This window comes from Cyprinus carpio, chromosome A24, assembly GCF_018340385.1.
Source record: "Cyprinus carpio isolate SPL01 chromosome A24, ASM1834038v1, whole genome shotgun sequence".
In the NCBI taxonomy this organism is placed as follows: domain Eukaryota; kingdom Metazoa; phylum Chordata; class Actinopteri; order Cypriniformes; family Cyprinidae; genus Cyprinus; species Cyprinus carpio.
Window position 1 is genome coordinate 20,988,742 of NC_056595.1, and position 25,523 is coordinate 21,014,264.

General features: G+C 33.1%; 1 protein-coding gene across 4 annotated transcripts in view; it reads right to left on the minus strand.

Moving 5' to 3' along the window:
- The window catches only part of LOC109065781 (anion exchange protein 2-like), a 43,480-nt gene that overhangs the window by 7,084 nt on the left and 10,873 nt on the right, over positions 1-25,523 (minus strand). Inside the window, exons 2-13 of one of the 4 annotated variants that reach the window (XM_042714619.1) lie at positions 22,170-22,219; positions 16,730-16,912; positions 10,419-10,569; positions 9,346-9,578; positions 9,029-9,156; positions 6,326-6,525; positions 4,872-5,008; positions 2,955-3,135; positions 1,677-1,812; positions 1,232-1,451; positions 494-599; positions 119-303 (exon numbers count right to left, since the gene is read on the minus strand). In XM_042714619.1, coding sequence (XP_042570553.1) covers positions 119-303; positions 494-599; positions 1,232-1,451; positions 1,677-1,812; positions 2,955-3,135; positions 4,872-5,008; positions 6,326-6,525; positions 9,029-9,156; positions 9,346-9,578; positions 10,419-10,569; positions 16,730-16,789 — 1,737 coding nt within the window. In that variant the 5' untranslated portion in view covers positions 16,790-16,912; positions 22,170-22,219. Of the gene's footprint in view, positions 1-118; positions 304-493; positions 600-1,231; positions 1,452-1,676; positions 1,813-2,954; positions 3,136-3,393; positions 3,551-4,871; positions 5,009-6,325; positions 6,526-9,028; positions 9,157-9,345; positions 9,579-10,418; positions 10,570-14,823; positions 14,933-16,729; positions 16,913-22,169; positions 22,220-25,523 lie in introns of those variants that run through there. The other 3 variants (XM_042714620.1, XM_042714621.1, XM_042714622.1) reach the window with 3 other exon arrangements.

Consider the following 25,523-nt stretch of genomic DNA (forward strand, 5'->3'; position numbering starts at 1 on the left):
GAGATCAGATCAGATCAAGTTAATACAGGATATAGGCATTATATAGTCTGAATTTTTAGCACGGAACAATGCTTTTCTTTAAATTTGTGCAGTGGTGATTCACAACCGTCTTTCTCACCTTGTCAGACATGAGTGTTGAAATGGAGCGTCCGATCTGGTGGTAGTCCATGCTGGTGCTGGGAGGACCAAGCAGCACAAAGAGAAACCGAACAGGAACTGGAACCTCCAACACAGAGTCCAGTTCTACAGCTTCCTGAAGTCGAACAAATGCCATGGTGGGCTGCTCCAGGAAGTCAACACTGCCTAGCAAGACATCAATACATTTCATTTCCTGTTCTTAACCGTTCTTAACCGTTTAAACAGATGAACTGATGTTCATATTTTTCCAGGTTATTTTTCAATTCTTAAAGAAGTCTTATTTGAGTCCTTTAGGACTGGTTTCAAATTATGATAGAAATCCAACAGTATTCAGAATCAGATTATAATTGCTTACCAACAAGTACGACAGTGGCTTCAGCATTTTCCGGAATTTTCTCCAGAAGCTTAAGTTCATGTTTGGATTTGGATCTATGCATGCCTATGGATGTAGCAGAATCTTTCTGCGAATAATGAGACATAAGAACACTCAGGAAAAAAAAAAAAACTGAAGGTTTGAAGAGATAGACTCCAATCCAAAATACAATTAACAAAACATAACATAACATAACATAACATAAACATAAACATAACAGATGCTAATTTAGCAACTTTTTTTTTTTATTTAAAATGTATTTAAAATCAGCATAACAGCTTGAAAAATGTTGTTTCTATTGATGTTGATTTTTCATCTTTTTTTTCTTTATTTTTTAAATTTAAGGTGCTATAATAATTACAATTATTTTTAATGTCTCCTATGCTCACCAAGACTTTATTTTAGCAATAAATAGTAATATTGTGAAATATTATTTGTGAAAAAAAATTTGAAATAACTTTTCTATTTTTGTAATTCCAATGTTATAATATTTCACAATATTTCTGTTTTTACTGTATTGTTATAACATAAATGTAGCCTTGGTGAGCATAAAAGAATTTCAAAAACATAAAAAATTATTTTTCCAAATGTTTGGTAGTATGCATTTTTGTAAAGAACAAAGTAAAAAAAATAATAATAATAATTATATGTATATAAAGAGAGAGAGGTTGCCCTTCTCATTTAAACCATAATCCAGTTTAGACACTTCCAACCAATTACCTCGTTCTTCTCAATGTCAATGTGAAGTGAGCTGTCTTGACTGTTCCTTGTGGGCCCCATGAGTGGCTCTGTGACGGAGAGGACGGAGAGTTCAGAGAGTTCGGGGACTGGGGGCAGGTGGTTACTGCTGCTCTGGTGATGGGTGATCAGAGAGCCCAGGCTGGCTGCTGAGATGTTTCTGGGGAATGAGGAGCTGTGCTCCTTCTCATCGCTCGGGTGACTAAGGGAGGGAGAGCAAGGGAGCCAGCGGGTAAGAGACACTAGGAGAGACTGTGAAGGCTCATGTGTGGATCTACATAGGGACGGGTGGTGGTATGGCGAATGGTGTAGAATAGAAAGCAATTATATGGAAATAAAAGGCCGTAAGTGGGGTAAACAGATTCAGACCTCGAAATCACATGCCATTTCTTAAATACTGTTTTTTGTACATATATCCGAGTTCTACCTGTGCTTGAGTAGAAGAGCACGGAGGACATTGGCTCTGTCCTCGGCTTTGATCTGATCTGAGATGATCATCTGTTCCACCACCTGATGGGCGATGCCAGGTAGAGTCTTCTGGTCCAAGTCCAAAAGCACAGCTCCTAATGAGAGGAATCAAACATGATAATCTTCATTATCATTAATGCAATCAATATAATAAAACATGTTATAACAGTTAAAATCTCTATATTCGAACTATACGTAATCAAAATACAAAAATCTAAAAAAAAAATTATTAATGCTGTATATTGTTATAAAAAAAGCTAGATATTAATTATGATGAAAATATAAGTAGTGGAATAATTTTTATATGAGTTTTTTTGGGGGGACTTAGGTTGAGGTTAACCTTGAAATAAAATACAGAACTACCACATTTTGCTATAAGTTTGATTGCATAATTGCTGTTAATAGTGTTCATCGTCTGTTTGTTTACGTCTTTAATTGATTTTTCTGAACATTTCTGCCGTATGCACATAAACTGAGTCATCACTAATAAGCTACCACTAAATATTGTAGAAACGTAATTTTCTGTAAAGTTGCTTTGCAATGATTTGTATCGTAAAAAGCGCTATACAAATAAACTTGAATTGAATTAGTCTGCGTACATTTAATGTTAATTTATAAATATATACTACTGTTCACTAATAATTAACCTTTGTTCAAAATACTTTAAAATACATTTAACAATTAACATTGTACTTAGTGTTGATGAATAATATGCATGTTTATCAAATTTTCAACTTTACGATTTTAAGTTAAAAACACATGTATAATACATTTATTTAAGTATATTTAGGTATGTGTATATTTTACATTTTGTGACAAACCACATTTCTATTAAGTTTATATATATATATATATATATATATATATATATATATATATATATATATATATATATATATATATATTGCCCATAATTTTTATTTTAAAATTACATAATATTTTATCCATTATGCACATTATTGCTCACTTTTTAGCTTTTTTAAAAGTTAATTTAAATAGTACAATTATTTTTGGCAGATATATTCCTTGTATTCCTCTCAATGAACATATTAATTATATATATATATACAGTAGTTTAAAGCAGTTTTAGTAGCATAGCACATCATGCAGCATGACACTGTGGTGCTTTTGCAATTAATTATGCTATTAAACACTGATATCACAACAAAAGGCTCTAACCTGACATTAGCTTTTCACTATAAAACAGACTTTTCTGCAGGTTTCTCCAGGTTCTCACCATGAGAGATGGTTTTTCTCAGCTCCAGCAGACTGCGGAATGACAGCGAGGCAACGTGTGGTTTCCCCCAGCGGTCCGTCTCCTCCTCCACATCCTCTTCAAACTTGATCCAGCGAGCCGTTTCTCTCCACTGCATCTCCTGGTTTTTATCCATGAACAGCTCATTCAGCTCCACAAACACCTGGTGCCAAAGAACATGCAATAAACGATTGAAAAAAAGGCTACTAAAACACCTTACAATCAAAAAGCCTACTACTATCTAAGGTCTTTCTTTGGAAGAATGCAACTTGCTAAGGTAGTTAAAGCAACAGACACCAGCTATGCATTTCAACCCTAAGTAACTTGTACCTCAACTCAAGTTAACATTGGTTTGATCTGCCTTAAACATCAACAATATCAACAGCATGTGCATGTATACAACAATAACGCATTTCCTGACCTTCTGATGTTGTGCAAGCCGTCTGGAAAAGTATAAAAGGACCATGCCGTTAGAGCAGGACTGACTGATGAGATGTCAGGCATCGATGTGAACACCCACTGGTGTTGTTTAGAAGTAGAAGGGTCCATAAATACTCATTTAGCCTAAGACTGAGCTGGTTTACCTGTCTAGAGGGGGATCTGAGGAAAAAACCGGGGAAAGGGGGGGAGCCTGGGAAAACGGGCGGGAGGATCGGGGACGCAGGAGGCGCAAGGGGGCTAGCACACAACCAACGCCAAGCCAATAACCCTAAAATAATTAAATTATTTCCCTAAATTACACCATATTCACTAACCAATAAATATACATACCCCATATACCTATCTGAGGGCGTTAATAAAACATGGCTCGCGGTGTCCCGTTACCCGAGCTGATCTTTTCTTTATTTCAAGGTGTGTGAAAGGAAAGAAGTTCATTCATTTTTAATCAGGTCCTGCCCCCTAAAATCCTCCTTTTCTTTGTTGTGAAGGGCAGCGGGCTTGTCCGAAATAAAGTGGGAATGCAGTGAATGAGCCTCAATCTGGGAAACGGACTAAAGACTCTGAAACAACCCATCAGGACTTTGTAAAGACTTCTGTAAAGACATCTGAAACCTAGCTAGTTACGTCTACGATAACAAATTTGTCCCAAAATCCCAGCCAGAGGGAATAGCCCTAAAACTTTTTTCTGTCCAGAGGGAATAGCCCTAAAAAACCCTAGCCCTAAAACTTTTTCACAAAACATTTGGTTACACCTTAAACAAGCATTTATGTCAACTTATTGGTTCCCACAGTTTGATAAATTAATATCCAAGACTTTTCATTGATCCAGATGTTTATGATTACTGGATAAGGACTGAATTTTTAAAGAGCTCTTATTTTATTGATGCTATTTTTTATATAATATATATATACATAATATATATATATATATATACATATATATATATATATATATATATATATATATATACACACATACACACACATACATACATACACACAATATACACACACATATATACACATATATATATATATAGATATATATATATATATATATATTATAATATATATATACACAACAATATTATTATATATAATATATATATATATATATATATAGCTATATATATATATATATATATATATATATAGATAATATATAAAAGAAAAATACATTTATAATAAAAAAAAACTATGTATATATTTTTTTTACATATATATACATATACATATATATATACACATATATATATATATATATATATATATATATATATATTTTTTTTTTTTTATAAACAATTTTTTTAATAGGTTTAACATTTTTATTTCCATTTATTTTTTCTGTTTTTCCATGAACCTTGGGGTTAATATACTAGCTTCAACCAAATTACTGACATTAACTGGTAACCAAGCTAGAGAAACCAAGAAACTAGTATCTGTGAACAGGTGTCTGACCTCATGTGGCGTCCGGTCCAGCTTGCGACTGCGTGTGCTGGGTTCTTTGTGGTCTTTGCTGATGTGCACCACCTGACCCTTCATGCTTTTCCTGACCAGGTGTCGACGTACTCCAGGAACATCTTCAAAACGATGGCCTGGAAGAATGGACCAATAAAAGCATGTATATTATTTAATTAAAAGGCTACAGTTTGCCGTTTAATATTTTTATGTTTTTAAAAGAAGTCTCTTATGCTCTTAAAGGCAAAGAACAGCATTTATTCGAAAAAGCAATCTTTTGTAACACTATAAATATCTCTACTGTCATTTTTTAGCAATTTAATGCATACTTGCTAAATAAAAGCATTAAAAACTACTAACCCCAAACTGTAGAATGGAAATGTAAGTGAAGGACTTAAAATAACCTTTAACTGATTATTTACCACATTAAAGAAATTCAAAACACTGCACTGTACTATAAAGTATTTTTCAGATTTTCATTCAAGATATATTTCTCCCAGGATGCAACTCAAATCAATCAAATGACAACATTCACTAGGTAAAATCTCATTGGCAGGGTTGAGAGGGAGGTCATCGACTTTGTTCAGGATCAGGATGAAATTACAGGATGGTGTGGTTGCCTAAGTTTTTCAGTGTATAAAGGGTAGTTGAGGGGGTTATTGTGGGTTTGATGGTCTGGTGTGGGTTTAGGGTGGATTTTATGTAATGGTGTGAGTCCAAAGCCTTTTTCCCACATAGCTAGGGCGAGCTGAAATTCACCTTTACATTATCAAAAAAAGGCGTTCACACTCTAAATGATTTCCAAGGACAGATGAGAGCTGACAGTGCCAGAAATCACTGGTGATGAAAAAGTCAAGCAGAGTTTAACTTACTGTTGATTAACTGTTTCGGTCTATGAACTGATGTTCTAACATACACAGGTCAAAAGAAACGGTAGACCGTAACCGTGTAAGTCCTGTCCTCGAGCATATGCCAGCAGATGGGCCTTTTCCCAGACTAATTAATGGCCTGTATAGCAAGACGAAGAACGCTGATGGGGTTTATTACAGGAACCGCTGATATACAGCTGAAGTCTGATAAAGGTTTGTCCCGCTGGGCCACAAAAGACTCTTGCTGTGAAGCGTAGCAGGATGCTTGGTACAAATCTCCTGAGAGACCTTGAAACTAGTGGAAACTCTGACTGACTCTGACAGATCAGGTCATGGATTTGTGCTTTATTTGCTAATATATTCGTCAAAACAAGAACTACCAAAAAACATCACTGTTTAAAAAGGTTTAAAATGTTTTTAAAATAAGTTTCTTATGCTTACTAAGGTTGCATTTATTTGATAAAACATACAGTAAAAACAATAACATTATGAACTAACAGTTTTCTATTTGAATACATTTTAAAACATAATTTATTCCTGTGATGCAAAGCTGAATTCTATTAGGAATGTGCATTAAAAACTCACTTTTAATGCCGTCCAGGTCGGCCGAGGCCAGGGTCTGTGCCTCAAACTCATCAGTGGGGATCCGCTGGTATTTGGCCTGCTCGGCCCCCGTCATGTTGCCCGTGCGACGTCTCTCCTGAAGGTCGTAGCTGCGACTCGACACACGAGGCAGAGAGCTGGGTTCAGTGGCGCTAGGGGTCGGAGGAACAGGGTCAGATGGCCTACAACAGACAAAATGAGACCTTGTCAACTACATTTCATTAAACCACTAATACAAAAGCATTATAAACAAGCAAAACTTTACGGAAAATCAACAAAAAGAATAAAAGACTTACTATTTTTGAAGTGTTAGTGTTTTACTGTTCTACAAAGCTAACAAAGACCTTTATTAACACGGTAATAATGCAAAACCTATTATACGGAGTTAATGATAGTAAACAAAAAATGTCATGCTGTTTACATTATTTTTTACTGTCGTAAATAAAGTGAGGTTCATTAGATTGAAAAGCTTTCAGCAAATGAATAAAGCATTTCATTAAATCAGTTTGCCTACAAAAGACTCATCACACAAAAGCATAAACATAAGCATTATAAACAAGCAAAACTTCATGAAGAGTCAACAAAAAGAATAAAAGAGTTACTATTTTTGAAGTGTTAGCTTAATAAAATAGAGGAAATAATACATTTTGTCAGTCCACATAAAAAAAAAAAAGATGTTACTAAAATTATGCTCTAATTTTTTTTAAATTCTGACATAAAAAGCTTACATCTCAGAAAGTCTGAATATTCCCTTCAGATATATATAATTTTTAATTGTTTAAATTTTTTTTCATTGATTTTGCATTTACTTTATCAACAGATACATTTTCATAAGCACTTACCTTTAGTTTAAACTTTTCTGAAAGCTTCCTCTTAGACCAAAAAACCCCCAAATCCCTATTAGTGTTAACTTTAATGAAGAACAGAAGAAAACAACCTGCTGAAATGATCTGACAATGAATCCCGATGCTTGTAAAGACACCCCTGCATTTAAAAATATGAGAAAGCAGAAAGGAAAGGTGGAGAGCGCTTTATAAAAGCAAAGTGCGGTTGCTAGTAGTAACGGGTGAGTGATGTAGACAGTAGAGATGAAGGTCTGGAGAGCGGCTGATACCCCGCTGCTATCTGAAATAACTGGTTCTAGGTAACGAACAGGGTGTGCTGTGCACATCTGATGATACGATTTACAGTAAACCAAGACCAGAGAGGCGGACGCTTTACGGGTCAGGATACGAAACCTGCAATGTCTACCACTTCAAATGAGTGAATACTCCAACAAAACTCCAAAATGAAGACTAAGAAACTATGCAACACTCTGAGAACTTCCCTTGAATTTTTTTTTTTTTCTTTCGGTGGTGAAGCAGTTTTCCACAAAATTACAAAGTTTTACACAAAAACGTGTCCAGGTATTTTTTAACAAAATTATTGATGAAAAAAATGGTTGATGAAGATGATGAAGGTTTGTTTGACATTAAGATTTTTTTTTATTATTGCAGTATTATGTATTTTTCATGACAATTAAGAACAAATTACAGCCATATTCTCATTACTGAAATGCATGTGCGTGAGTTACCTTTTTTTTTCATAATGTATAAATACCATTTTATAGATATTGCATGCTTAAGGAACAATTTCTAGCTGATTACATATTTAATTGCTGAGTTTAATTTAACCAAAAAATAATTCACTATAGAAATTTCCATGACTTTTTAATATTATTATCATACTAATGAGCTGGAAATCATAATAAAAATGTTTCATAGTTCCAGGTTTATGCATTGGGAACCTGAATCTTTTTTTTTTTTTGCATTAAATTAATGGCAATTTAGGGGAAAATATCCATAATTGTCAACAAAATATTTAACAAAATATATAAACTTTGTATATTTAATATTTAACTTTTAACTTTGGTCCTAAAGCACAAAAGATATTATAGAGATATTATAGTTAACTAAAACTATTATAACAATAATAATATTATTAATAATAAGAAGAAGAAAATAAGAAAAAATATAAATAAATAATATATAAATATACATGTAAATAAAACTTGTTTTATTTCAGTTAGTTGCCATTTCTCAATTTTATTTAGTCTGACTTAAAGTACTAAAACACTAAAACTGAAATAAAAATTAATAAAAATGATACAGACAGATAAAAAAAAAAGTATAACTAAATAAAAAAAAAAATCCAAAAACCGAACAAAATTATTAAAACTTTAACTAAAACTAATATTAAAACAGAAAATACAAAACTAAGAACTAATTCAAAATATTAAAAAAAAGGATATAACAGTATTTCAATGATACTAAAATAACACTGATTAACCAAAAACAAAACTATAATTTCTCTTTTATTTTATTTGGATTTTTGGTGTAAAATCTAAACCTGGACATGTTCCTGACAGCTTTTGTGAGATGTTTTAATGTAGATGTAGTTATCATATACTTAAATTATCACACATTATACATATAGTAAAAATACATTAATATAGGATTTCCAGTAACCCTATTTTTTACTTTTACTGTAGTAACAAATAACTGTACTAAATATGAACTGTGATTGTGAACTATGTAGGTGTGCGATGTGTCAAAGCTTTGCCTTCAAGTAATTATATAATAACATAATCTTTCAGCATATTTTGCATATATGACAAAGCTAAAGCACCGCAGCAGATGGACTCACTCAGTGGGTGTGCTGTCCTGAGGCTCTGCACACACAGCAGACGAGGGGACGGTCAGGATTTCTCTGGCAGGAATAGGTTCTGAAGTCTCGGGTGTGGATACATGAGGCTCGTCATCTGACAAGAAGAACTGGACAAGAGATAAAATGATTAAAATAACCCAAATCTTTTATAGCTAGGAATTCAAAAACAGTGAACAAGCACTTAGAACTTGAGATTGTATTATTAAAAAAGGGTTGTTGTATTTATTTTGAGATTTTTTATATTTTAACAAATGAAACCATTCAATTTAATGCTGAACTTCAGACATTGAGGTTACCTGAACACTGTGTTTTGTAGGTGCTGGGGTGGCGCTCTGGCCCTCCGTAGCTTCTTCATCTTTCACCTCCTCCTCATCTTCACCCTCCTCGATGGATAAATCACAGCTGGGGCTAGAACACACTCTGAGGTCCTTACTGCTGCTCTGTCTCCTCTTCCTCCCGCTCTTCCTCCTGCTGTCTCCTGGGAGTTTGGACAGAGGGTGGTGGATGTGATGGGACGAGTGACGGTGATCTGGAGAAGAGTTTCAGTTCTGCATTTTCACATTTTTAGCTTTCAACATTTATCAGGGATCTAGATTATTTTTTATTTTTTTTTAATCTAATTATTTTTTTAAATGGTGTAATCAAGGTATAAATTGAAACATCTTGTAACGTGCTACTATAAGATGAAGTTTTTATTTGTACAATTGCAATTATGATTGAATGTTACTTTTGTACTATTGCTGGATCCTCCCAGGGTTAATATATTTAACTAAAACTAAAACCATAATAAAACATTTTTATTACTTGAAATAAAATAATAGTTTACTAAAATAAAAAAAATAAAAAAAAATAAAAAAATATAAAATAAAATAAATAAAATAAAAACAACTTATTTTTATTAAAAAATATATATATATATTTCAGCTAGTTGCCAAGGCAAAATTTCTATTTTCGTTTAGTTTAACGTAGTACTTTTATAACTAAACCTAAATAAACTAGAGGTAATAAAAAAAATAATAAAAACTATACAGACATAAAAAAAACAGAAAAAATAGGAAATATATTTAATTTAATTATAATATATATTATTTTAATGTATATTATTTTTATTATAATATTAGATTTGCTTTAATTGTGTTGTTTTATATATATTTAAAATTATGTGTGAATATGTGTGTGTGTGTGTGTGTGTGTGTATAAACATTTTCAAAGTTGTCCGAAAAAAAAAATGTTTTTTTTTTTTAATGCAAAATAAAAAATTAAAGTATAAGATAAAAAAACTAAAATGTGAAAAAAAAAAATCATTTAATAAATAATATTAAATATTTAAAATAAAATAAAATATTAATTACAGGGGATGCAAACTTACATTCAAAGTCTTCCTCACTGTAGGTGCGGTGCTGCTTGCTGTGAACTCTGGGAGTGGGGCTCAGGATCTGCTGGAAGCGTTGAACACCTAATGCTTTATTCAGGTCACCTTCCTCCTCTTCCTCCCTCTGTGGCACTCGGACACACTCGGGCTGGAGGGGGAACACATAAGATGAGGACAATGAGTTCAAAATAACATCCAAACAAATAAAAAAAATAATAAAAAAATACAAATAAATAAAAATTCTGATGGTCAAGTTTCTGATAGAACAAGTGACAGTCAAGTGAGTGAAAAATCAAGCCACTGTTAACAGCATCCTTAAACGATCACTAGAGGGAGTCACGGTCAAAAGCATTTTGAAGGCTGCTGTATTTCCTGGCTGAATACATCAGAGGTCGTCTCATTTGTGACACTGGACCAAAAAAACAGTTATAAGGGTCAATTCTTCGAAATTGGGATTTATAGATCACATGAAAGCTGAATAAATAAGCAATTTGTTCGGAAAGGACAATATTTGGCCGAGATACAACTATTTGAAATTCTGGAATCTGAGGGTGCAAAAAAATCTAAATATTGAGAAAATCACCTTTAAAGTTGTCCAAATGAAGTCCTTAGCAATGCATATTACTAATCAAAAATTAAGTTTTGATATATTTACGTTGGAAATTTACAAAATATCTTGATGGAACATGATCTTTACTTAATATCCTAATGATTTTTGGCATAAAAGAAAAATCAATAATTTTGACCCATACAATGTATTTTTGGCTATTGCTACAAATATACCCCAGCGACTTAAGACTGCTTTTGTGCTCCAGGGTCACATTTCAGATCAGTAACTACTAAATTCCAAAATCAGAAAGAAATGACAATAATCTACACCTCATAAACAATAACAGTCAATTTTATAATGGTTACTTTTTTCTGAAACGAGTCATCCTCAATGATGTACGTGGCTGACAATTGTGACTTTCACAGGGTGCAGCCTTCGAAACGAGACAGTGACTGATTGTAATGATCCCTGTCAGAGTTCCCAGTGTTCCCCATATATATTTTTACAGTAGTTAATCTCTTTCTAAATGAAATGGAAATCATAAATGTCAAACAAATGCAAACACTAGAGGCTTTACAGCTCATTGCTGCGCTTATTGCAATGACACGAGCAAATAATCTCAAGTCAAAAACAATGTCATTAGCTACACCTCAATGGAGAGCTCGCATTTGCTCAATAAATACACAAACAAACAAATGAATAAAACATTCTCTTTAATTCTTTCAATGCAACCGTTTCATAAAATGACAAATTGACTTCTACTTGAAAATCTACTTATTTCCCACAAGCTATATAACCATTACACAAAAAGAAATGACCCTAAATATCAGACACAACGAACCTTTTCTATTTAAAATCCTTCATCTAATGTATTTACAAGAAGATCTTCCCTGCCATCAGACAGTACTGCACCATCTCACACACTACATTAATTTCTGCCAGATAATGCATTCATATGTTGTATACATGTATACCATGGTGCACATTAAGTACCACAACAGTTTTTTTGTATGACATGCATGCTTTAGTGACTAAAGGCTGAACATTACATCAAAATTAAACTGATATTGTCATGACTTAAAGCAATATTCAAACCACAAAGACTGAGATTTAAATGTATATGCACAGCTGTTTTCAGAGAAAAGCATCAGATCTGATCTGTTCCAACCAACTAACAAGAACTTAAGAGTCTGCACATGATAATAGGGTCTAAACCACCAATGTGCACCAAGAAATAATGCTTACATGATGCTAGAGCTGTTGACAATCAGTTATCGCTCACAAAGAACACCGTTCTCAAACTCGTTGTGTTCCTGCTGTTAGTCCTTCTCCGCAGAGTGATTAAAAACAAACACGATTTGGAAGAAAGGTGCATGGTTTCGATTGTTCAGAACAATACACTGCAATCTCCTCAGCCACACTTTTATAAAATTATAAAACCATTATAAAAACCATTCATATTTGTACTTTTTTATTAGTTAAAGAAGAAACCAATCTGATGTATAGTTGACATTTGAGGATTAATACTATAGAAAAGCACTAAAAGTTTTTCAGTTAGAGTGTTTTCAGCTTGTTTATTTTCATATAAAAATACGGCATGCAGTTGCATTAAACAATGGTATAAACATCACTCAATGTAAATTGTGATAATCGTAATTAATAATTGCAATTACAATTTCAAGGGAATAATTGACAATTATGATTTTTGCCATAATAGTGCAACCCTACTATAAACATTATATATTATTTTTCTCTGATTTATTTATTTATTTATTTAATTATTATTTATATCTTTTTGATCAGCTGGCATGGGGGAAGGCGAATTGTATAAAAAGCTTTAAATTATATATATATATATATATATATATATATATATATATATATATATATATATATATATATATATATATATATATATATATATATATATATATATACATACATACATACATACATAAATATATATATATATACACACACATACACACACACACACACACACACACACACACATATATAAGCTAAAGAAAATGACAAAAAAAAAGGAAAATGACTAAAATTTTAAAGAAAAAAAAATTCAAAATATATAAAGAAATAAATTCAAAATAATATTATCTCAATGATACTAAAATAACACTGTTATGAAGGGAGCAAATTCAAGAAATGATGGCAGCACGCCTGTTGACTAAACAATCTTGTTACAAAAAAAGTTACAAATCAAAGTTTTGCACAAGACTTGTGGTCAATACCAACCACATGAAATACTTTTGTCTACAATGAAATCACACTGAGGTTTGGCTCTTTGCCTAATAATAGGTATATACGACATTCAGTGACCCACAATGCTCAGGCCAACAAGACAGCAAGCTGAACCCAAAGTAAAGCGTTTGACGTCCCACAAGACCACTCCAGACCAGCCAAACTCTTTGAGGAGAAGCAGTGGCTTATATCAGCAGCAGCTTCCTAGCAGCGTTAGTGTCAGTTCACATGAAGAGCCACTGGCCAAAGCAAAGTCCCTTGGTCTCAGCGCACGGCCAGCGAGCGATTAGCCACACAGATCTGTGAAGTGTCTGAAATCCCACTGACTCATGGGATTACGGAGAGCTGTGGGCAGAGATAGCCTTACTGAGCTCATGCAACTCTTGCTTCTATCAAATAATATTAAGAGTGCAAGAGTATTATTATGAAGACCTATACGCTTCAAAAGAAACAATATAGGCAGTGGTCCGACAGCTATGCAAATGCTAGAAAGAAAAACTAATCACAATTCAGCCTCTATATGCAAGAGAGAATAATCAAAATCAGAATGCAAATATTGAATGGTGAAGTAAGACAGGAGGAGATATTCAAATGTTGATAGGGTCATTCCGTCTCAAATCAACCAAATTATTAGATAAACATAAATAGTGACAATGTCATAGATGTTTATTTACAGAGTAATCCACTATTTTGTTGAGGGGGGTCAAAACGAAATGAGAATGAGAACCTAGAAGGATATATAAATATCTTGACAACTTTTAGAGTTACAGGCATGCAAACTTAGTTAGATAGTCAATAACCATTTCATTTTATTTATTTAATTGTATTAATTTAATAACTTATACATTTTTTGGTTGTTCACAGACTTTGAAGTTACTTTGATTTTGGCTCAAACTTTATTTTGTAGGTAAAAAATTAATATTTATATATTTATTTTTACAATAATATTTCACTCAATATTTAATCTTTGCTTCATGTTTGCATGTAGTCGTCGGTTTCACAAATATAATAATATACATATTATTTAATATGCAAATAATATGACTTGTTAAAAATATTTTTATAATATAAAAATAATATGGATATTTTTTTTCATTTTTATTTAATAAAAATATTTAAAATTATTATAAAATTTTTTAATTAAATAAAAAATGCTGTTAATTTTACAAACATTTCAGATATGTTATTTATAATTGAAACAGTTGTGACACTGACTTCTAAGTTCTAATAAAACAATGCAATACTGTACAACATAAGCTTAACACTTAAGATAGCAATATTACCCTGGCATGATATTAATCATATTTGTGAGCCTAGATAACCTGTAGAAACACTCCCTTTCAATATTTACTCAGACCGATGAGGCAAGATCCACCAGCCCTCGGCCTTCCGAAATTAACCTTCTTTTTAAACTGTTTGCCAAGCATTGATTTATAAGATCTGATCATGAAATATCGCTAAAAAACATCAACAGTGGCTGATATCAGAGGGCTATCAGAGACTATTATGCAACATACCTCATTGTGAACCATAAGGATGGTCAAGGTAACAGATTTAATACTACAGCTAATTTAAACCTATGCAGACCTTTACCTTGTACTGGAAATCCATTGTTCATGAAAAGAAAAATAATCTATAGTTTTCCAAGCAAATCTAAAAGATGAGCAAACAGAAACCGTACGCTCCTCCGCAACCTGTCGTCACATGACCGCGGCAGGAAGAGGATATAGCCCCATTTCACAATGCCAGGCCGTTCGAACTCCAATCGCTGAGTGTCTTCCCCCAAACACACCCAACATACACACACCCAAAACCTGCAGTCGTGTCGTTGGGTTGATCATTAACCTTATGGATCAACAGTTGCCTGCCATTAAGAGGCCAGCCAATGTCAGTTATCCATTCGAGCTTGGTACTTAAAAATGTTATTTGTCAATAAAAATGGTTCTAGGACACCGACAACTATTCAAACTGCAGACCCAAACAAGTGAAGAAGAAGAGACTACATTTGTGTCAAAAGAAAGCTCTTTAAAGGCAAAACCCTGGGAATGCTGACTCGCCGGGTGTGGGTTTGGAGAGGATGCAATTCAAGTCACAGAAAGTTGCCGCATATCTCTGCAAACAGCTTCAGGAGGAAAAAAAACATCAATTTTGTGGCTGAGAAGGTCTTTGAGTTTCCCTCGAGTTGCCCGAGTGAGTTTTATAGTATCTTTTGGTGATACTGGGCCATTAAAGACCACATGAATAATTACAATGCAGAGATTTGTTTAGGATGTCTGCCTGGATCTTAAATGCTTTACCCTTTCAAAGAATAAAATACATGAAATATCATTCACATGTAAAGGACAGGTACAAAAGTAATGACTGAGGCCACTACTGATGGAAACCTAGTAAAGAATTTTTTTTTTATTTAAACATGCAACATGGACTTACAAAAGAGTGCTATAGTATGACCAAGTGTTTTGGACATGGTTCTATAATAATACAAATATATAGTATATTTATTAGCATCTGCTTACTGTATGTGCAGATGAGTTAGCTCTATCTTGCAGTCCTTATAAAAACATCAATATAAAATGCACTTATTTCATGATTTTAGTACTATATTTCTAGCAATTACTTTGGCATGGTTAAATTCATACAAACTGTTTAAAAAAACATGCACTCATGACTTACATTCATGACTTAGTACTATAGTTTGACCAAGTTTTTTGGATTTGTTTTTTTGGTATCCTTAATGGTCAATTACTATTAGAGAAACATGTAAATCCCACAGGAATCATTCAGCATGTTGCAAGAAAAATACACAAATAGAACTGATTTATAAATTACATCATATACACTACAATAATTTAAAATGTTTTTAATAAAAAGTTACTTATGCTCACCAACACTGCATTTATTACAATTTAAAATAACTGTATGCTATTTTAATATACAATATATTTATTAAAATATATTGCAATATATAGTATAATAAATAATCAGTTTACACAAAAATATTAAGCAGCAACAACTGGTTTTATCAGCATATTTTTCAAATCACCATATTAGAATGATATGGCAATTATGACTGGAATAGTGATGCTGAAAATGCAGCTTTGAATTGCATTTGAAAAAAATTTGTAATAAATTGTTTTGTTTTAAATTGTAATAATATTTAGCAATAATATATTTTTTCTCTCTGTTTGGTTTTTCTACTGCATTTTTGATCAAATAAATGCAGCCTTGCAGAGACCTCTTTCAAAAATATTTAAAAAGTCCTTTTCAAATTTTTGACTGGCAGTTTATAGAAATTATAATGCTTATAGTAGGTCTTATAGTATAACCATCAGATCATAATACAAAAAAAGTTACCACAATCCTTGATTGAAATACTTGATTTTTAGTTTATTTTACCACATAAAAACTACTAGAAATAAACAAATAAAAACCCACAGTTTGTGCTAAATAGCTTTGAACATTTGCACAACTCTCTAAATCAATAAAGCAGTTGACTTACTTTGTGACCGACTGAAGCCACATCATTGGTGAGTTCATCTGAAGTCACGGGGTCGCTCATGGCTGACGTCAGGACACTGCGGTGAAGCAGCACAGGAGACACTCAACAACGCTCAGATCTGCACAAGCTTTAGCCTTTCTCTTTCTCACTGAGACTCAAGCAGGAGTTTATAGGCAGCATAACCTGCAAACAGTTTGAAACATCTGTTAAATAATATGTTCATCGCTAATTACACGTTACACAAGTCAAATCGTATAAAAGTTTGCAGTGTGATTAAACAATTTGCTTCTGCACTGATTGCGTAAATGGACTTAAACTACAACATAACAGCCCCCACGTATCCAAAGACTGATAACAACCAGATAAAAAAAGTTGCTACCGTAAGGACACACAGATAAGAGACTCATGCCGGAAATTACCATAAAATATTGGATGTGATTTAACAGTAGATTTGCTCAACTTTCATTCATTTGACTGAACACCATACAAAGATTACAGTTCAAGAGTTGACTGAACAACAAACACTGCATATTGAATTCAATTTAAAATCAAACACATTATTAACATTAGTTAAGGTACACTAATAACGAATATACAACTGTATTTTATTATGTAACATCAACAAATATTAATAAATGCATTAAATAGAAAAACAACCTTCTAACTGCAAACTGCTAATAACTAGTACTTTGAGGAAGCAACCTTTGTGTTGGTGCAGTAGTCTGTGCAAAAAATACAATTGTTCAACTGTTGAGTTGAGGTTTGACCTCTAACTAGAACATTCAAGGACACCTGCACTCTTTTTTCCAAGTCTTTCTTTTGTTGATTCATCTAAGTGTTTCCATAACTATTACGCTGAAAGCAAAAATTGTGTTTTAATCTAAGCTCTTTGGCAATAGGAGGTTTTGTGGCAAAACTTCTTGATATATGGAGCGCTTTACCCTTTAGCTATCTTGATTCAGTTCCTGTTGAAGAGAAACATCCTTATAGCATGATGCTCAAAGTTAAGGTATTGCATCAAACATGTAAAAGTTCTACCATGACCTTACCAAACCCCATCACACATGGTTTTAAAAGACTGAATGTATATTCTAAAAAAACAACAACAAAAAAAACACTGCTTTATTGTGAGAAACATTTGTAACATTTCATAGAAGTAAATCAAATCAATAATATGCCAGATATAATGAGCATTACTATCATAAAAGTTTTTGAATAAAAAGGAATCCAAAAAAAGTAATAGTAATAAAGTAATCTGGTAACGCAAGCTCAAAATAACTCGACCTTACCTAAAAGAAGACCAAAACTATGGTAAAGTTAATGCAGTTGACTCTTATATGACAGGAGTCACATGTTTGTTAATTTACGGGACCTGCCCAGTTACTCAACTTGGACAGCATCATTGCAATACCAAGCTCAAACCGCCCCCTATTAAAAAATAAAATAAAATAGAAATCCTCCTTGCAATATTTTATAGTCATCTTGCAACAGAGTTCTAAGAAACTTGGTCCCAGTATCTTTAAGAGTTTTCTTAATATAGAGTGCACTATATTGTAAAGTTTCAATGTCTTGTTAGATGATATTTTTAGATATAGGCTGTTCCTCTGTAAAGTTACATCAACTTTGTTGGAAGGTCAATGATTCCAGCTAAGTTTTTTGGGACCAGTTCATCAGTCGCATGATTCAATCACTCTGTGAGTGGCACATTAATCAAAAGTTGTGATACAAACTGGGCAGTTATGCAGTAAATGCCCAAATGTCTCAAAGTTTTGGTATCAGACCTTTTTCAAGTATATAGAGGCCAAAAATTCAGGATGCTAAGCCAACAACGTAAACTGGTTGATAACAGTAACAAAAATTATTTCCCAAATCATGGAAGCTCAAGAGTCTCTTGCAAGTATTCAGATACCAAAAATCCTAATGATCAATGGGCATCTAGCAACAACCAATGGTATTCAACAAATAAAGACTGTTTTCAAACTGGTTTCCTCAACAAAGTACTTTAACATTGAGAAAATGAATAAGTTTCTCTGTTTAAAAAAGGAAGTGCTTTGAAAACAGGAAGTATCTACAATTGCACAATGGAAGAAAAGACCATCCATTCTATGATCTTTGGCTTGCTGTTGTGATGTCGATCGAATGCAACTACCAACGATCAAGTGTGCAAACTTCACCTTTGCATTGAAAAACACAGTTTTACTAAGAACTGCATATTTTCTTGTTCATGAGAAAAGCAATCATGTTGTTGGTTGCTTAATTTCCCTCTCGATTTCCTCCAGAGGTCAACTTGGTAACCACTTCAACAACTGAGATACAGACACCCACAAATGGCTTATTCAATTAGACAATGATATTTTGCTTCTAGCCATTGTGTTTCTGTCTATCACACTTAACCACATATTTGCCAACTCACTGGACCTTTTTGTACACCTTGAATGTGTACACAAAGGACTTTATCCTTTGAAATTCAAAGCATTAGCTCTTGGTGGACATGGTCCAACTTGGCAAGAATAAAGAAAGTGGGATCAAATACAGCTAATTTCTTGTCAGACAGGTATGCAATTCAAGCCACTGTACATGCAACTTGTAGATTTTGTAATCTAAGTTAAAGTTATCCAACTAACTTCAACTGGAATCCCTCGTCCTGCACTGTTCTAAACAGAGAGCTCAGGATCAAGTGTTCTCAGTTGGGAAAATCCTTATGCTTTTGTGAAAGGCAAACATGCTTATTGGATCACATTCAAGTATGTCTATAAAAATATAATTTCAGACAAAGCAAAGGCGGCCAGTTCTGCAAATAGACATTCAAATCACAATGCGGAAACCTCATAAAAATATAAAAAGCTCAACGACTGAGTGGTACAGCAAATACAGAATTCTTAGTTTACTAGTGGTGACCATTGCCGTGTTCACATGAAAGACATGTTTGTAAGGTGAACTTAAACATCATACAGAAAATGTAAAAAAAAAAAGGGTTTGGATCCTGCATTATATGGTGTGGCCTAGTGGTTAAAGATCTGGGCTGAAAACCGAAAGGTTGCATGTTCAGAGTATTAACACATGAGCTATCAACTTTATGTTCACGATCAAGACTGAAGGTCATTGCACATGGAGTCAGAAAATTCCGGCCAAAATTTTTGCACGTTAAAAAATAAATATGACCTCACATTATGTCAATCACATTTACACACTGCTTCCAAAATTTTCGTCTGTCAAAAAAAAAAATTCAGATATATTTTTTCCGTTTTTCACATCCGTAGCAAGCATTTTGAGAGGTGTTTTGACAGTTCAGAGCCACCGTACAAGCGAACGCCAAAATCCAGTATGGCGATTGTCAAGTTCACCCTCGTCTCGCAGCACAAAGCACTGTATATTGGTCCTTGCACACTGAGTTCACAGAAATTGGTGGTCATCTTTATGATATGTGGCTCTAGTATCGCAAGCAAAAGCATCAAACTGAGCCACTGTTATCCTGAAGTAAACTTTGAATCGCTCTGGATAATCCCCCTGCTCCTTGATAAGGAGGGAGAACTCTATATCTCAGGATTAGATGGACCGAATATTTCCTTTCTTTTTCATTTTTTAAGAAGCAAGAGGACAACAAAATAATCCTCACTGCTTGAAGACTCCATTTAGTGCTGTTTTGAGAATTTTTCCACAACGGATAAATAAATACGCAATGGACTCAGTGTGCAAGGTTTCTGTGTGTGACGAATTTTTAGGATGATGAATACGAAAAACGCATATGAAAATTTCGAACTCAGTGTGCAGAAACCTTTCATCTTAGGTTACTGCAAAGAAGTTCTTTTAAATGAAGTAATTACATTAAAAAAAAGAACTCATTTCCAAGTTTGTAAGAAATAATATGAATAAAAATAAAACTAATAAAAACTTGAATACATAAAAATGCACATAATGTATGTCTATGGGACTGTTTAATGCATTTTTTATGTTGTTTTTCCAAAGTATAAATTATTAACTCAAATAGTCACAAGTTCATATCAACAGCCAATCAGATGTTTCTAATTGTGCACCTGTTTGCACTTTAGAATCTTTTTCATTCTTTAATTTACAAGGTATGTTCAAAAATGTATTTATTTTTGTTTTTTTTTAAAGAGAAGTTAAAATAATATGCTCGGTTGCGTTTAAAAAACGACAAAACTGTGCACTTTGATGATGCAGCAGATTGTGGCATGACGCTTGAGTTTTTTGGCCAAAGACATTCATCTGAGTGTATAACTAGTCAACCTCACTATTTTGCTAGGTTGATTTATCTGAGTGTATAGTTAGCCATCCCTATTATTTACAAATACTGATTTAACAAAAGCTTCTGCAGAAGAAAGTTAACCATACAAATAGTTCAGCTGTACCAAATATCAGTTAAGCACTAGCATCTACAAAAACACAATTATTTATTATTATACGAAATTATCATAAAAGTAATTTTTCACTTTATAATTTGAATTTCAACTTATTGTTTAAATACAGCACATTGGCAGACTTTAGAGATGCTTACTGCTGTGAGATTAGTGATATTTAATGACTTTATCAAACTCATAAGACTCGCCACGCAGCCTCTGAACTCTACATACAAACACACAGATCACATCTCTTGATGATTTGATTAATTAGATCATTAACGCTCATTAGATTCAAAAGCTACTTAAGGGGAAAAATAAAAGTACACACTAAATGATGACTGGGGGATATCAGTAAACCGGTGGACTTTTCACTGTTGACTTTACAAAGTCTAGTGATCCGTCATGATATGCGGACTATTTGATTTTCACTTCTAGATGCCAAGTTATAAATTAAAAGTACAATGTTATGTGGATATAAACATCTCTTAGAAAAAAGTTAGATTAATAAAAAAAAATGGTTTCAACATTATGCATGTGTCAAATTTCATTAAAAGGTGATTTTAAAGTTAAACTAGTAATTACCAAACAACAGCTTTATAATTGTTAGACACTCTTAGAAAACTTGCAAAAACATTTTATCCAAAACTAAATTCTGTTTGATCAACTGAGTTGATGATTGAATGACCATCAATTGTTAAAATTGTCCAAAATATTAAAATAGTCAATTCAAATGGAAAATTTTAAATTAATAATTTGGTACGTTGCATCTAAACACATCATTTCTAAAAAAAAAAAAAAAAAAAATAAAAAAAGCATACACATTTAAGATTAAACATTATGTGTCTGTATGCAAAATTTCAGTCACAAAAAAAAGAGGATAAAATACAATACAATTATTAAACCACATTCTTTTTAGATACTCTTATAAAATGTTATGCAATTGTTAAAATAGCAACTAGACTTCAAATAGTAAATTAAATGGCATCTGTCTTGCATGTTAAAATGCATGTTCAAAAAAAAAAAAACAGTTAAACAAGCACAATGCAAAATCCACTGACATGTACAATGTACTAACTTACCTTAATGTGCTCTCTGCAGAGAAGCTGCCACTGACATCTTAGTGTAAAACCTGTGTACAGAACACCAGTGAGAGAGAGAGAGAGAGAGAGAGAGAGAGAGAGAGAGAGAGAGAGAGAGAGAGAGAGAGAGAGAGTCAGAGACTGAGTATCTGCACTGTGTATTGCAATAAAGCACTGTGTATCTGCAGCCAGCACTGACGGGTGAATCGCTTCCTCCGCTGGATTAGGTTTCCTCCCCTAGACCTCTGACGGCCAGCCATGTGACTGCTGCTCAACAGTGAGTCAGCTATGACACACACACTCACTCATATCCTCACACACACGGTCCACACCTCATACCTCATCTTCTGATGGTTTAACAGCACTGAAAGCATAACACAACAAAAAAACACTCTTAAAGCCCAATTACAGGAGCTTCACTTATTTACCAATGACTTAAGCTTTAACAGGCTTTTTGATATTCTTGTGTAACATCTGCTAAAGATGTTAAACTGTTTGTTTACTACCTTAACCAGAGTGAGGATTTTTTTAGAGGTCTAATAATCAATATGTAGAACAAACATACAAACAAACATACATACATACATACATACATACATACATGCAGTACATATATGCTTTTTGACAATAATGAATAGTTATTACTAATGATTACCTAATATTTATGTAAAAAAAATTCCTTTTTGCTTTGCTTTTATTTACATCATCATTATAGAGTACACGATGATAATTATGATGATAATGAGAATTAGTAATACTATAATAATGTCATAAAATAGTTACAGTATAATATAATAATAATTATTATTACTAGTATAATTAAAACGATGATGACTAGTAATATGTAATAATCATTATTATTATATTAACATAGTTGTTTAAAATTAATAATTATTACATTGAAAATACAATTGCTGTTATTGTTGCAAACTAGCTTATTTTAGATGTCTAAAAACCAATAAGAACTGATTTATATTTATTCTTTTTTTCTGCTTTTTGACACAATGACTAGATCTTTAGATTTTTCATTTTCACATTATTATTATTATTATTATTACTCATGATGTCGATGATTAGGAATAATAATGTGATAAAATAATTACCATTATTTTTTTTGTTTTTTTTGTTTTTTTTCACAATGTTTATGTTTTTGGATTTTTATTTTTTAAAATATTTTTATTTTTTTTTTTGTTTTTTTGTTTTATGATTTTAATAAGGCAAAACACCCTAATAATCCAATTCACCTGCTGCTATGTCTACATCAGCTGAAACATAAGAATATTATTCTACAAGAATATTAATATTATTATTATAAAAATAGTGTATGACACAAATGGCATTTATACTCCATATCTCATATTTCCTTGATGTCTTGTACCTTTAACGGTGTTAAATATGGTGTCACGTGGATGGGAATATGCATGGAAATGATATGCAGATGAGGTTATGCATAGTAAAACTAGGCGTTGTAAGCTCCATATATGGTGATTTCGGGGAGGAGTCAGGGTGGAGATGCATGTACGTATCTTCCCCTGACTGAGATTTATAAAGGGATTTTTGCTCAAGTTCTGGCGTACGCTTGGTTTATAAATCTGAAAACTTTTGTGCGTACGCAAAATCTATCTTTTGTGCATAGGTGCACTTTTAGGATGAACGGAGATCTACAGACAGTGATCTATGATCTACGGAGAGTTTTATAAATGAGATTTTTAAAACTTTAGTCTGCTTCAAAGCTTGGGGATTCCCTCAATCCCAAAAAAAGCTTCAGGAACAGAGTAACGTGGACTGGTCAGTGACCTCTTTAAGTGTATGGTTTAAAGCCAAGCCGTCAATGTCTGGTAAGTGAGGGTTTTTTGGTGTATGGTTTAAAGGAATTCCTTAATTGTTTTTATGAAAAATGTTATTTGACAGGGCTCCAAACTGCTACTAAAACAGTCGCATTTGCGACCATAAATATTAATTTGCGAGTGACTGTTTTTGCTGAGGTCGCCACTGGCGACTACCCGCCGAAAGCTCCTCAGGATTTAACGCTAAAAAAGTTTTCTCAGGCAGATGATTTGCTTCATTCTAGCAGCGCCCCGTCTGTGATAAAACGAGCTCGGGCCGAAGGTTAATAATAGCTGAGGTCAATAATAATAATAATAATAATAATATACTAATGAATAATAATAATAACCATAAATGTTTTTTGTAGAAAATAAGATTGTTAAAGGGTTTTCTGAAAGGATTGTGTGACTGGAGTAATGATGCAAAAAATTCAGTTTGAGAGTCAGCTTTGATTGTTCCTAATAAACTGTTTAACTGCACTCACAAGTGAACTATTAAATTATGTTGTGGGATATTAAATATATTCTAAATAAACTACAAACATTAAAATTATATACATTTATTTTGTCCTCACATTCTTTCTTGTAACTACATCCCTCTCAGTGACACAGGTGACTGAATGGCTCATTATGCAGCTCATTATGCGGGCCTGTCTTCTCAGGTGTGAAATTCATGATAGTTGACGCCTACTCGCATATGACTTTTACCAACAAAAAAGTGTGCCTTAGAAAATTTAAATCAATATATTGTTTTCTGTAAGTGAGTAAACAAGATAATTTTCACATCATTTAGAAAAAAAAAAATTCTAGGCTACAAGCTCCAGTTCTCAAAAGTCCCGGGAACCATTTTCTGTATGTGTTTTATTGCCTTATTCAAGTGATTTAACATTTTTAGTTTTTTCACTAACCACGCATAACATTTTTTTTCTCTCAAAAATACAATCATGTAATACATGCTGCTCACATATTATTATAGCCCAGTTTTGTGCTGATTACAGTGAGATTAGACTTTAGCCATTTAGATTTATAAGAAACTGAAAAAGCACAAATGTCAGGGCATGACAAAACTTCTCCAGTCCCCAAAAATACCCTTAGACTCCAGAGGGTTAATAAACACAACTACACCGAGTGTGGAGCTGCCGCGTGTACAACAGCTTTCAGCCGAGATCGGCCCAGGGAAAAAGCCGTCTGTCAGCCAGAAGTGTTTTGTAGAGTGGCGCGGCTCTGGCCCATTATCTTCTCACCGCCCAGACTGAACCGACAGAGACGCATTTCAGCCAGAATCAGCCCGAGTGTTATTGCTATCTGGGTATATATTTACATGTTATAAACTTAAACATTTGAATGTAATGCCTTTTTTCATAGTGTGTCCTAATTGTTTTGCGATCAAATATTTTGTTATGTTCACGTATTAAACTGAGACGATGCGCGTCAAAGTTTTCGTGGAAAAAGAGAGTTTCAGACAGTCCTCATCTCTGACGCACACAGTCTGATAAACGCAGCTCCGCTGTGCAGCGAGAGAGAAATG